A 13,798-nucleotide genomic window follows, 5' to 3' on the forward strand; every position below is an offset into this window, starting at 1 on the left:
AAATTTTTTATATTTATGTATGTAAAATGAATAAGTTAAGCCGTATAGATTTAAATTTTTCAATGTTTCAAAATAATGTGATATAAAGTGATAACAAGTTGTATAGATTAATAAGGATGGTTGGATAAAGGTAGAATTTTGAACATGTAGAAAGTATACAATTTCTTAATATTTTAGAAATTTGATATTCGCATATATACAACTAATATAGGTCAAAAAATATATACCAATCCAGGCATCCATTTTGTATCATCTGTCCTTAAATGAATGAATCTGTATGATTTTTTTTACAGTCTGGCTGATCCGTGCGTAGGAACTTCCATAACTTGTGAAAAGGCTTACTCCTATCGACATCGCCAGACACTTACCCCCAATATTACGACATTCGAGGTATCATTGCAATTGTGTGGCAAAACACCACAACTCTGACTTTTTGTTTTCCTTTCTGTTCATATGATCGCTATTAAAGACTAGATGTTCATGTGTTGGTTCCGACGTTATTATGGATATGTTTTTTTAACTTAAAGCTTACAATAACCAAGTAGCTCAGCACTTCACATGTAATAGTTCTACTTTAGAAGTATTTTTCCAAATAGTTTATGTAGTTTAATCTTTGAGAAGAAGAAAATAAATGACCATGCACGAACAAGGCTAGTCATCTAGATGTGTATGAAAATGTGTAAACCTTGAAGAGAGAATATTCTTTCAAAAATTACACTGGAAATTTTCATAATTTTCATATTGCGGACCTTAAAAGCAAAATAAAGTTCTGGAAGTACAATGTAATGTAACATTAGTAAAATTACGATAAAATCTAATTGAGAGAACAAGCCCAAATAACAAAATTTTAATTTTACGTTCTTTTGATCTGATGCCCTTCGATGAAGCTTTTGTTATCTTTAACAAAGTTGTAAACCCAAAAGTCACGATGATAAACGAACTCCTCCTGTAAAATTCTTATCCTATGGCCCAGTGACATCTACCTTAAACATACAACATTTTTTTTTAATTTTTTCGTAAAGGATTTTTAAAATTTGATAATGATTTAATCAGAAATGAATCATTTTATAAGTTATTTAAAGTTTTTCACTTAATACAGGACCAACATTAGAGATCGATTCAGAATGTAATTTTGTTTTAGGATGCAGTAGATGGCATAAGAACCACGGCAAACTTTGACAAACCAGAAGGTCTTTTTGATGGTCTAATGCAAGCTATGGTGTGTGGGGTAAGATCATTTTTGAAGATTTGTTCAGCGTGTCCCTCTGTTGGACTGGGCTTCAAATATCTTGGTGTTAGGAGCGAGCATTTTCTTTTTTCACTGAATGACGGAATCCGTCGTTCACAGAAATAAATCCTAACTATCATATTTTCTTTAAAAAAAATCTGAAGTATGTAAGTTTATACATATGATTTTGTCCAATTTCAATCAAAAAAGAAAAAAAATCACAAAATTGCTTCCTTAAAAAAAAGATTTTTTTGAAGAGTAAAATTGGATGGAGGAACAAAGCCAGGAGAATGTTATTATACGCTACAGATATCAACTTTCATCAAGCTGGGGATGGACGGGTGAGTTACTTTTATTAGGAATGAAGACAAATAGCAAGAAGCAAAGCAAGCAATTGAAGTTAAAAGTGTTAATTAAATATTATCCCTTGTGTCTTTTCTGCGTTAACAGTTAGCTGGAATCCTTGAACCAAATGATGGGGAATGCCATCTAAGTAACACCGGATATTATACAAAGGCTGAAATTCAGGTATATTTTGTAATGACGCCATACCTGTAATTGACCGTAGATCACAATTTTCAAGAAATATTTATAAAATAATTACAGTGTATTATTTGCATTTTTTTTTCAAGGGCCATGTTTTAATAAAAATTGAATTTCAGGACTATCCTTCAGTCGGTCAAATCATTCAAAAAGCCAAAGAAAACAACATAAATATTATCTTTGTGATTGGCGGAAATTCTTCTGAACTGACCAATCAGCAAGTTCGGAATCTATATTATGATAAACTCGCTCAACTGCTACCAGGGGGTACACCAGGGGCCTCACAGCTCTCTACAGATGCAAGAAATATCCTGAACATCGTCAGTGAAAATTATAGGGTAAATACAGATGGAGATGTTATTGCAACAAGACACTCTCTTAGAGCTTTTGTGAAAGATCTTAGTATAGAATAAATTTGTACTTCTTAGTACTGGACCTCTTCAATCATTACATACAACTTGCATGTCGCAATGAATAGAACCGACTGATTTGCAGAATGTAGAATACATTCAACAACATGTTATCTGAGGTGTTCTCTAAACAGAAGCAAACAATATTATTATTATCATCTGCCTGAAAAAGGCGGCGAAACGAATAGTGATCGATCTCAAAAACCTTTTACACAATTAAAATTTGTGAACAAGGCATAAAAATCGTACCTCTGGAAATTTCAGAGGTTGGAATCAGGTGCCAATGAGGAGTATCTCCTGTTGACCTGTTACACCCGCCGTGAGCTTATGTATAATCCGTAGTCAAATTTAGTATAAAAACAATGACCTCAGTTGGTACATGTATGAAACATTCGATATGTTGTATTTACTTAGAAGATCGTGATTTTTAAGATGCTGTCTTTAAACAATGATTTTCAAATCCCTGTAACATTAACTTCTTTTTCGGTAGCCTGCCTCTTTAAAATTTGATCGTCCCCAGGGCATGCTCTTGTGTATCGAATAATTCAATTTAATTCAAATGAATTTAAGAATTCAATCTGTATGCCCCAGTACGTTAACTAATGTGTTCGTTTGCACACCTTATATGACTGTTGCAGTGTAATGCATTGCTGAAAATACGTTTTGCTTCAAACACCAAATTTTACATCAAAATTCTTCATTGAAGATAGAGAACGTTTATAAAATTTACAGATGTTAATTGCAATAATATTTTCACAATTCTGGAGCAAAACTAATTTTCCATCCTATAATACATGTAGCGTATAAATTAACAATTTTATTGGACAAAGACAGCATTATTTTATCAAACTCTATAGCAAAATATTGATCATGTTCATGAACTTCATGTTCAACAGTAGGAACCATAAAGCATTAGCTGCCAAAATTGACTTCGATAACAACCACGGTTCCCTCTTGTAATTTATGAGTTTGCGAACAAAACTTAAAGAGGACCAAGTTGTACCATTTATAAGCATATTTATGAAAAGTTCTGTTTCTTATCTAAAGGTTTGTTTCTAATCACACAATTTTCTGTGTTTCCTTTTTGCGATGGTCTTAGATCACTTTTTTGCCATCTTTTTTTTTTTTTTTTTTTGAAAATTATACCTAAAATATAGCACGATTAATCTTTACAAACGTTTCATAAAAGCATGAAAAAATGCAATTTTGGTGATAAACTGTGGCTAGGATTTGTTCCTACTCGATCCTAAAAAAAGAATTTCTTTCAAACACATGTTTACGTATTTCAGACATATATCCTTGATATCTCATGGTTAATTTTATTGCCTTTCAAGGGAATTCAGTAAAACACGGTTTAAGTGAACACGCTTTTAATAAATTCAAGCTTATGTTTTCATTCTCTGTAGTATAAAACTTATAAATAACTAAATCATTAACTTACTTCAAAATTGATATTAACGAAAGACATGTAATGAACCAAATTTGTTCGTCATTGGCATTTCACTATAAATGTGTTCTACTTTTCAATACAATTGAATTGAAGAAAATTTCTTTCTCTTGTTTCAGCGTCTACGTGAGACTGTTAAGTTAGTAGTTAACGAAGATTTCCCTGAACTGGATGTCACCATGTACACAAACTGTAGAACAGGAGGGTAAGTTATAGTAAACAACAATTTAGGAGGGTAAGTTATAGTGAACAACAGTTTAGGAGGGTAAGTTATAGTAAACAACAGTTTAGGAGGTTACGTTATAGTAAACAACAGTTTAGGAGGGTAAGTTATAGTAAATAACAGTTAAGGAGGGTAAGTTATAGTTAACAACAGTTAAGCAGGGTAAGTTATACTAAAGTTAACAACAGTTTAGGAGGGTAAGTTATAGTGAACAACAGTTTAGGAGGGTAAGTTATAGTGAACAACAGTTTAGTGGGGTATGTAATAGTAAAATACAGGTTAGGAGGCTAAGGTATAGTAAACAACAGTTTAGGAGGCTAAGTTATAGTAAACAACAGTTTAGGAGAGTAAGTTATAGTAGATAACAGTTTAGGAGGGTAAGTTATACTTAACAACAGTTTAGGAGGGTAAGTTATAGTCAACAACAGGGTAGGAGGGTAAGTTATAGTCAACAACAGTTTAGGAGGCTAAGTTATAGTAAACAACAGTTTAGGAGGCTAAGTTATAGTAAACAACAGTTGAGGAGGGTAAGTTATAGTGAACAACAGTTTAGGAGGCTAAGTTATAGTAAACAACAGTTTAGGAGGGTAAGTTATTGTAAACAACAGTTTAGGAGGGTAAGTTATTGTAAACAACAGTTTAGGAGGGTAAGTTATAGTAAACAACAGTTTAACATATTTGCATTGAGTTTGAAATTGCTTGAATATACATATGTAATTCGTTCTATCAAAATATATATCCATGATTTTTAAGAGCGAGGAAGCATTAATTTGTTTGCAATATCCCTCTTTGGTATAGACATGTCTTACTGTACATAGGTTTTTAAAAAGCTTGAAGTCATACTTTTAAATCTTGTAGATTTCCTTTTGTTGTATCAAAAAATGTTAATGATAAAGAAAAAGATTGAAGAAATGTTTATGATTTTGCAGACGATCGCCAGACAGAACCAATATTTGTTCCGGACTTACTATAGAGAAATGGGTAAGGCTTTCGAAATTACATTGTCAGTTTATTTCAATTATTTTAATCAGTATATTTGTACATAAAATTTAATGGGTTTCTTTCGTAATGCAACATTTTCCATTAAAAACTATCAAGAGTCTTCTTTTGTAAACAGTTAAAAATATCTTGAATTAAAAGGACCTTCTTCTATATATATATTTTTCTTCAATTCTAGGCGAATTTCACACCTGTAATACAGTCTACTTTTACCGTGTGTCCAGAGAATAGAAATTTGACCTTCACCATATTCCCTGAGGGACTGGAGGAGCGTGTTCAAGTAGACGTAGAACATGTGTGTGATTGTGACTGCCAGCTACAACCGGAAGCGGTATGTTTTTTGTTACACAGGCTGTGATTGCTAGTGTTCTTGAGCGCGAGCAACTAGCTACTAGAGTTTTTTTACTGTTATGCGCATGCTCGAATTCATGGTAAGGCATTCTGGGAAAACACATAATATGAGTTTTGTATTAAAATCTGAAAACACACTTGCTGGCAAAATCTGATTTATACTTCAAAAATACAGTTAAATACTTCTGATATTTAACCATATTTCCTGCCATTTTAATTACTTTTACATGTATCAGGAAGAAAAATGATATCCTAAAATTTATTTGCAGGATTCACCGATTGTTAGGTCTTTCTTCATATATGAAATACTTAATTAACAATTATTCTGAAAATTGTAGGAGCCAAATAGCGCTAAATGCAGTTTTAATGGAACATATGAGTGTGGGATCTGTAAATGTAACCCTGGATGGATAGGAGATAGCTGTGAGTGTGATAATCGAGGGACGGCAGAGGAAGCATGTGGTACAGATAATGGGTAAGCTTCACGGTGATATCAGTCTGAATATAATTAATAAAGTTAAGAAATTTTAACAAAACACAGAAATATGGAGAGGAAACAGGTATACTCATGTGTTCTTATCTTCAATCCAAATTTAATAGATGAATGAACAACTAATTAGAAAGATCCATATTTTAAAACTGGTACCTACAGAGAGTTGTGTTTGTGTATGCATGTTTCCAAGTTTACTATTAGTATTCTTGTGTATATATGGGATCAAAAATAAACCAACAAACACATATACGTGTAAAACACAATTGTCTCCCCCAAAGTCACCGGGGAAGTGCAAATGCGTTCTATTTTTAGTTCTTTAATACATATTTAATTAGAAAAGAAAGTGTTTAAACTGATCATGTGATATTTTTGTCATATTTTGTTCAGAATCTGTAATAACGCGGGAAATTGTACATGCCGGAAGTGTGAATGTTTCAAAGGCTACAGTGGAGACAAATGTGAATGTAATGACGAGAATTGTAGGACCTACAACAAACTTCTCTGTGGTGGTATGTTGATTGATTGATACATGTAGCTTAGTAAAGATTTATGTCTTGAAAAATATGTTTATGAATCATCATCACCACCAACAAAATCAAACTTACACGACAATAGCTTACAGATGATAGCTTCCACTTGTTAAATTACATATGCTTCACGTATAGGAAAAAGTAAATGAAAAGATATTCTGATGTAGCTTTATAATGAAGAATTTCTGATTAAGTTTTTTAAAATGAAGAAATAAGTAAGTACTTAACAGTATCGTGTATAGTTTGATTAAAACTTAGTATGAGATAGTTATGTTCTTTAAAAGATTAATTTAAGGACAGATGATACAAACAAAAAGCATGAAAAGAACAACTTAATCTATGTTTCTAAAAGTAATATACATGTAAGTAAATTCATCCACAAAAAGTTTCATTTTTTCATTTTTTCATTCTCAATAATGTCCTATTAAATGATAAGAATTTAGAATTTATAAGGATGATGGCAAAAAGAAAGAAATTTGAACATCATAGAAAGATACGATTTCTTAATCTTTTAGAGATTTGATATTTGTATCATTTACAACCACAATAATTCTCAAACTATATACCAATCCATGCATCCGTTTTCCTTTTGTATCAAGTGTTCTTTATTTTTTATGTAGGACCATCACATGGACGCTGTGACTGTGGACAGTGCGTCTGTAATGCAAACTATACCGGGGATGCCTGTGAATGCTTGACCTCCACTGACCCTTGTAAAAATAACAATGGGGTAAGTTTGATCAAATCAGATGACCTCCAACGGTATCAATTTGAGGAAAGAAAATATCAGAATTTCAATGTACAACGTAGATCAATCCCTGTATGAAGTCGAAACAATTGTAAAATTTGCCAGCAGATTCTTATGTTTTTCTTCTTTTCAGAAAGAAAAAGACAAATATGATAATCTTTGTACATGTAGATAAAATAGTTGAAACAGGTTTAAATGAAAATATTTGAGGGGGTGATAGGAACAAAAGATTTAATAGGTCATTTCACTCAAATTCCTTAAATAAAATGAATATCCAGTTATGTAGATTAAATTCAAATTTTGTTAAGTCATAAGGTCTAGGACAAGTGTGTACCCCTAAAAGGATCACCGTACCAAAGTTTGACTTGCCACGTGACAATTGGAAAGTTTCTTTTTTTCAAGCAGAGTAAAGGTCTGTCAAGTAGGAAATGTGGCCTATTGGCTATTTGTGATCTATCATCCATAAAGACTTCCTGTCACCAAACATTAAACAACACAATTTTAGTTCAGTTTTGAGGATAATTTGCAAATTGCCATTCAGTATTTGAAAAAGTAGTTGCCATGGATGAAAAAAGTAAATACCAATAAACTGTTCGACACGGTAAGCCACGTGACATACGGTAGGTCACGTGGCATATGGAATCCTGATTTAGTTGTAAAACGTAAAATAATTTAAAGCTAGCATTATAACTGTGCTGTTTTATGTCAATTCTTGATATGAATTAAGGTATATATATATATATTAAGGTATATATATTTATCTGTAATGTTTGTAGACTATTTGTTCTGGTAATGGCGTGTGTGAATGTGGACGCTGTCGTTGCAATACCGGTTGGCGGGGAACACTGTGTAACAGTTGCACGGTATATTTACCTAAAACCTTATTCTTCATTCTTCTACCCATTTTGTGTTTTTGCTAGTTTTTTTTTTTAGAATTATTTTTTGGTACAATTCGGATATTTATTTTTTGCTGCAGAGTTGTCCTGGTATCTGTAATAACAATAAGGACTGCGCTGAATGTGTTGCCTTCAATCAAGGAAAGTATAACAGTACCCTCTGTAAAAATCGCTGTTATAACGTCAAGACTGCGTCACTACTGGAACCAGCAAGTGAGTCAGGGATAGGGTAATTGAAAAAAAGTAACTTTAGTTAATTGTAATCATACACTTTTCAAGGAAATTGGAGGTAATGTGTAATTGACCATTTCTTTCAATAACTTGTAATTGTAATTTGATTAAGTTTGATTGAGTATGATAATTGGGTGTTGGTTTTGGCGAGTAGATGTTCGGGGATCACACCCATCTAACTACAGAAGGAAATCCTTACATTAACAGTTCAAGGTTTAAGAAATACAAATGAAATACTTTGAGATTTTTTTGTAAAGTTTGATTCAAAAACTCTTGAAATCCTGCTTTAAATAAAATTTCATGAGGCAAACAGTTGTTATACTTACACATGTAACTCTTGTGTTGAGGAAGCACACTGACATTAAAAAGTGTTAAACTATAAGTAGTTCCTTAAAGTTTGATAAAAAATAAAAACACAATATAAAAATTGAGTTCATTCTTGTATAGTTCGCCCCGAAGCTAAACATAATATATCGTGTTCTGTATTTGTTCATGAAGCAAAAATTGTCAAAAATGTACGTAATTTGTAATTAAATACTTTCGCAAAGTGATTGTACTTTAATTATTTATATGTCTTAAAAACTTTAAAATTAATTGTAATTAAATTGAAGAAAAAGTCAAAGTAATTGTAACTTAGTAAATTACTTTTTGATGCCATCCTTAAAGTGAGTGTACCCAAGATAAAAAAAAATGCATCAAAAAGTGATCAGGAAAAGGAATCAAGAATAAGTGCACGCGTACGGTAGCTGGAGAGATGAACAGTTTGAGAAATTTTTGTTATTATAATTGATTTTAAAAACAGACGTGTGATACATTATATCATGTTTCCTTTCACAACATTAAAATACCATGATGATGAATAACATTTATGCATTCATTCAATCATTTGAAATTTCAGCTCAGGAAGGTGACAATGCCACTGTTACAATAAAATCCTGTATCATAGAGGACAGTTTCGGATGTATTATAAACTTTAATGTCTGTAAGTCACAAAGATCATTGCACCATCACTTTCACATAACTGTATACGTTTCTGTAATTAATTAAAGCGAAACAACATTTTTGTTAATTAAATGAGTTTTAAAATAAAAAATAACCATCAGTAAAATTTGTATAGCTTTTTTATTAGCAATAATTTATCTTTTTTTTGCAAAGATGATAGCGAAGCTGGACAGGAAGTTGTCGTCAAAGATACAAAGAGTAAGTATGGAGAGTGCTATTCATATATTATATACTTTTTCAGTGAAAAATGTACATCAAAAATTGCAACCACTGTAAACTTTCTTTATTCGCGTATGAGAAATAGCTGTGAGCTATTTTACTCAATTTATTCGCAAATATTTCTCGCTGAAAATCGTTTTTTTTATTTATGTACTTATGTAGAATGTTTCCTCAGTCATGAAAATTAATAGTTGCAGATGGATGTCAAACTGACAAACCTCAAATAAAAGTTTATGTGAATGATACTGTGTAGTTGGTTCATAGTATTGTCGCTGTTTTGTGATGTTACAAAATACCTGTTTATTAATTGACTTTTCCTCTTGAAGGATGTCCTGCAGGACCACCAGATCCCGTGACGATAGGACTCAGTATTTCTGGAGCCATTTTCCTCATTGGCCTATTGCTTTTACTGATCTGGAAGCTATTAACTATGTTATATGATAGTATGGAGTACTCCAGATTTGAATCTGAAATTCAGAATCCAGCCTGGGAAAAGGTAATTAAAACCTTCTGCAATTCTAAATTTTACATTCGAATCAAATGTAAAATAACAGTGTCCAGCTCGGTAAACAGTAATGGAAAGTACACATCTTTATAATATTACTCATATATATATATATATACTCACCCAAAATTCTGCACATTTTAGAGTTCTAAAAATATGACATTCATTGTATATATAAATATAAGAAAAGCATTTATAATGCGTGAACTTTGTTCAATCGTACATCATGTTTTCAAACTGAAGATCTCAATTGATACTTTTACTTTCATCGTCTTTTGTATTGTTTAAAAAGTTACGTCTTAAAAATGGAATTGGTGTAATATTTCATTTAAATTCATGTTCTTCTACAGTCTGAAAATCCAATCTACAAGGAGTGTGTCACGACAGTACAAAACCCTATGCATGAAACAGAGTTCAACCATGGCAACATGGACGAAAAGGCATTAATGTGACAAGGATGTCAAGACTTTAATGGCCAAAATTCGTAAGAACCACATATTCTGAAGACGAAGGCGAAAATCATCAGACTGTTTATCTAGTATAAGGATACAGAACTTAAGAAAGATCAATTAACCTACTTTTAAGTTACCTGTTTAAGAATTATCTTGGTCAAATACGTATGGCGAGATATTTTAGCTTGTTTTTATGAAGCCAGCAAATAGATAAGAAAGGGACATACACTGATGATAAATGATTATATATATATATATATATATATATATATATATATATATATATATATATATATATATATATATATATATATTTATATATATATAAGTAATTAAAATAATATGAGCATTGTTACTACAATGCTTTGTAGCCAACGCAAAATAGCATAATGATATATAACAGACGGGTTTATATAATTATGAGATTATATATGAGAATATGATATTAATCAGCACAGTTCTTCATGTCTAGCCACAGTACTGATTATATGTAAAAATGTATAAAAATGATTAATCTTACTTTTTAATCGTAGAGTCACTAATTTCTTAAAGGAAACTATATAAATCCAAGTTAATGCACCGGTTAAGAGATACTGGTAAAAATGTTTTAGAGTCAGAAAATTTCAGCAGTATTTTGAAAAACCATGTTATGTACAACAATGAATGTATTTGTTGGATATTTTGTATGAACTTGGACTAATGTAAGTGAAAAGTGTCTCAAGTGATAAAAGACATGTATAATAATGAATGATAGTCATGAATAGTGTGTAACTGATTCAATAAGGCCAAAATGTGCAATACATTAAATTGGGTCCATTTTATTTTTTCCCCATTTCCGTTGATACACGAATGTTTGTTTGATACGTTTTGATATGTCATCACAGTGCATGTAAGTTTTGCAGACTTTTATTTTCATTTGACAAAAAAAAAAATATATCAATATCATGAAACATTCAAAAATCGGTTTGATGTATTAATTTTGTTTTGTTTTTGATTACTAATTTTCATTTATATGAGAGTTTTCTATTGTTTGCTTTGTAAATATCTTCTTTGTACTGTTATATCTGAATAACTCGTCATTGAATGTTATTTAAAAGGAGCGAAAAAAGCCTGTTTGCATGTTATATAAGTGTAAAACAATCATATTTTCTTTTCTTTTTTTTCATTTATACATGTAGCTGTTTAAGTGTACTTTAAGAGTGTGCGTTTTTAAGTGATTGTGCTGTATTTCAAAACATTATCATTATTATATATATGCTTGTAAAGCAAAGCGTTTGTGATAATTAAACCAGAAAGTTTCAAATCTTTTTTTTAATGGAAAAGTGCCTCTTTTAGAAGCACTCATGATTCGATTCATTTTGAATAAGTTCTATATATGTATATATTTTAATAAGTATATTATACCTTAATAAAATATTTTTCAATTTCATAGAAATGGTATATGTGTTTCCTTTTTATTATAAATACAGAAAAAAGTTTTAATTCTAATTTAAATGCCTCATTTTTTATTAAAGTAACATAATTATATATCAAAAACATCATAAACAAGTTTTGAAGAGGAAAATATTAATTTATTTTGGTGGTGCGTTAATAATTTTGTCTAGTGTATATAGCTTGGTACAGAATCTCTACCACTCAAAAAAAAAAAAAAAACTGCCTCCGTCACGTACACACAAGTGCATAGCTCACTTTTGACAAATTTCCTGTTTCTCGGCATTATCAGAGTAAAATCTGGAGTTTTCCTGAATGCAACTAAAAAGATTTTTAAAAGGAAGTCAAGAAAAGCAAGATTCATTTTGTATCCGTCCTTGTTTAAAGTAGATATGATATACAAAGACAATGTCATTCGAGGAATTAAAAAAAAATTCTTTCTGTTAATATTCTTTGGTAGATTCTACATTTACCATATATCAAACAAATAAGGCCTGTCAATCTGAAAGAAAAAGTGCATGGGTCAGAAAATTGGTTCATCATAAGCATGTAGTGAGATTTTGTATCGTATTCAGCAATGACTTTGGAAACTTTGATAAGTACGTAATAATACTGTGTTTCTAGGGGCCTTTTTTTTTTAACCGGATTTGTAAATGTTTGTAAGATTCATTAGAATGATCCTTATTCGTTTTCCTTGTTACCACTTTCATAGGAATAAATATAGATTTTAATTTGATAATGTGCATGACTTCACTCTTTGTAGGGAGGAGAGTGAAATTTGTTTCAATAAAAGAGAGAAATCTGCAATTGCAATCGATTGCTTTAAAGTGAAATTCTTCATAATATTTTTTTTTCTATAGATTGTAAAAAATTTAAACACACACACACACACACACACACACACACACACACACACACACACACACACATATATATATATATATATATATATATATATATATATATATATATATATATATATATATATATTAGGGATGTCAACGAGTACCCGGTTAACCGGGTACTCGATCGAACGTCCGAGTATCGAATACTAAAATCGCTACTCGGTTACTCGGATGTATATTATTTTTTTCATATTTCAAAGAACAAAGTATATATTTTTTTAAATCAAAAACTTATAAAAATGAATTGTCCATGTTTCCTTGTAATTAGCGTCACCCACACCTGTTAATACAAGTTGTTGTCTGTGGCCTGCACTTGTTTGAACAATAATTATCACCTGGTACACAGCTGTTATCACCTCTTGTGATCTGTTATTTTTTGGATGGCTTTAATGATTAGTATTTATGAACATTGTTTGATTAGCCTAAGGGTTTATTATCCTAAAATAATTTAGTTCAGTCGCATACGGTAGCGAATTCGGACATACAAAGAAATGCCGCTACCACTTCAAAAGTGAAATATATATATATATATATATATATATATATATATATATATATATATATATATATATATATATATATATATATATATATATATATATATATATATATATATATATATATATCTCGAAATCCACTATATATAAAAAATATTATTATAATACTATACACAAATAAGTATCTTGTAATGTTTTATTGACATACCAATGTGTAGTACAGAAAATTATTTGAAACATTTTCTTCAGAATTTAAAAAATACATGTAGTAAAGTGAAACACAACACATAGACAGAAGTGAGGCTATGACGCGCCAAAACGATTTTAAGCGAAATATATAAATGGGACGTAAAAGATTGATATTATCATCATACTATACTCACGCTAAAAAGGATTAATTTCCTGGAGAGAAATTTGAAAGCGAGATGCTAGGGGCCTTTTATGTTGGGATTCTTTTGTTTTCATTTCGTAAGTATTTTAAAATTCTTTAGAGAGGCATGTGTGCATGGATGAATGATTGATACAGAAAGTATAATTCTACTCAGAATATATTTGGCTATACATGAAAATTTCGATCCAAATAAGATTGTATTTAAAATAAGCTTCTAGTTAAAAAATCATATATATTAGTATTTGTCGTTATATATATATATATATATATATATATATATATATATATATATATATA

The 13,798-nt window shown here is 30.5% G+C and overlaps 1 protein-coding gene across 1 annotated transcript in view; it reads left to right on the top strand.

Moving 5' to 3' along the window:
- Positions 1 to 10,527, top strand: part of LOC133194056 (integrin beta-3-like) — a 30,497-nt gene extending 19,970 nt beyond the window's left edge. The window contains exons 7-23 of the mRNA XM_061329991.1: positions 294 to 390; positions 1,142 to 1,228; positions 1,486 to 1,569; positions 1,679 to 1,756; positions 1,891 to 2,109; positions 3,748 to 3,833; positions 4,781 to 4,832; positions 5,029 to 5,181; positions 5,540 to 5,676; positions 6,082 to 6,203; positions 6,845 to 6,954; positions 7,749 to 7,835; positions 7,949 to 8,081; positions 8,998 to 9,081; positions 9,255 to 9,299; positions 9,647 to 9,816; positions 10,176 to 10,527. Coding sequence (XP_061185975.1) covers positions 294 to 390; positions 1,142 to 1,228; positions 1,486 to 1,569; positions 1,679 to 1,756; positions 1,891 to 2,109; positions 3,748 to 3,833; positions 4,781 to 4,832; positions 5,029 to 5,181; positions 5,540 to 5,676; positions 6,082 to 6,203; positions 6,845 to 6,954; positions 7,749 to 7,835; positions 7,949 to 8,081; positions 8,998 to 9,081; positions 9,255 to 9,299; positions 9,647 to 9,816; positions 10,176 to 10,277 — 1,846 coding nt within the window. The 3' untranslated portion in view covers positions 10,278 to 10,527. The remainder of the gene's footprint in view (positions 1 to 293; positions 391 to 1,141; positions 1,229 to 1,485; positions 1,570 to 1,678; positions 1,757 to 1,890; positions 2,110 to 3,747; positions 3,834 to 4,780; positions 4,833 to 5,028; positions 5,182 to 5,539; positions 5,677 to 6,081; positions 6,204 to 6,844; positions 6,955 to 7,748; positions 7,836 to 7,948; positions 8,082 to 8,997; positions 9,082 to 9,254; positions 9,300 to 9,646; positions 9,817 to 10,175) is intronic.
- Positions 10,528 to 13,798: the final 3,271 nt, after the last annotated feature.

This window comes from Saccostrea echinata, unplaced genomic scaffold (assembly GCF_033153115.1).
Source record: "Saccostrea echinata isolate AGI-Se365-2 ecotype Australia unplaced genomic scaffold, CSIRO_AGI_Sech_v1 ptg000028l, whole genome shotgun sequence".
Classification (NCBI taxonomy): domain Eukaryota; kingdom Metazoa; phylum Mollusca; class Bivalvia; order Ostreida; family Ostreidae; genus Saccostrea; species Saccostrea echinata.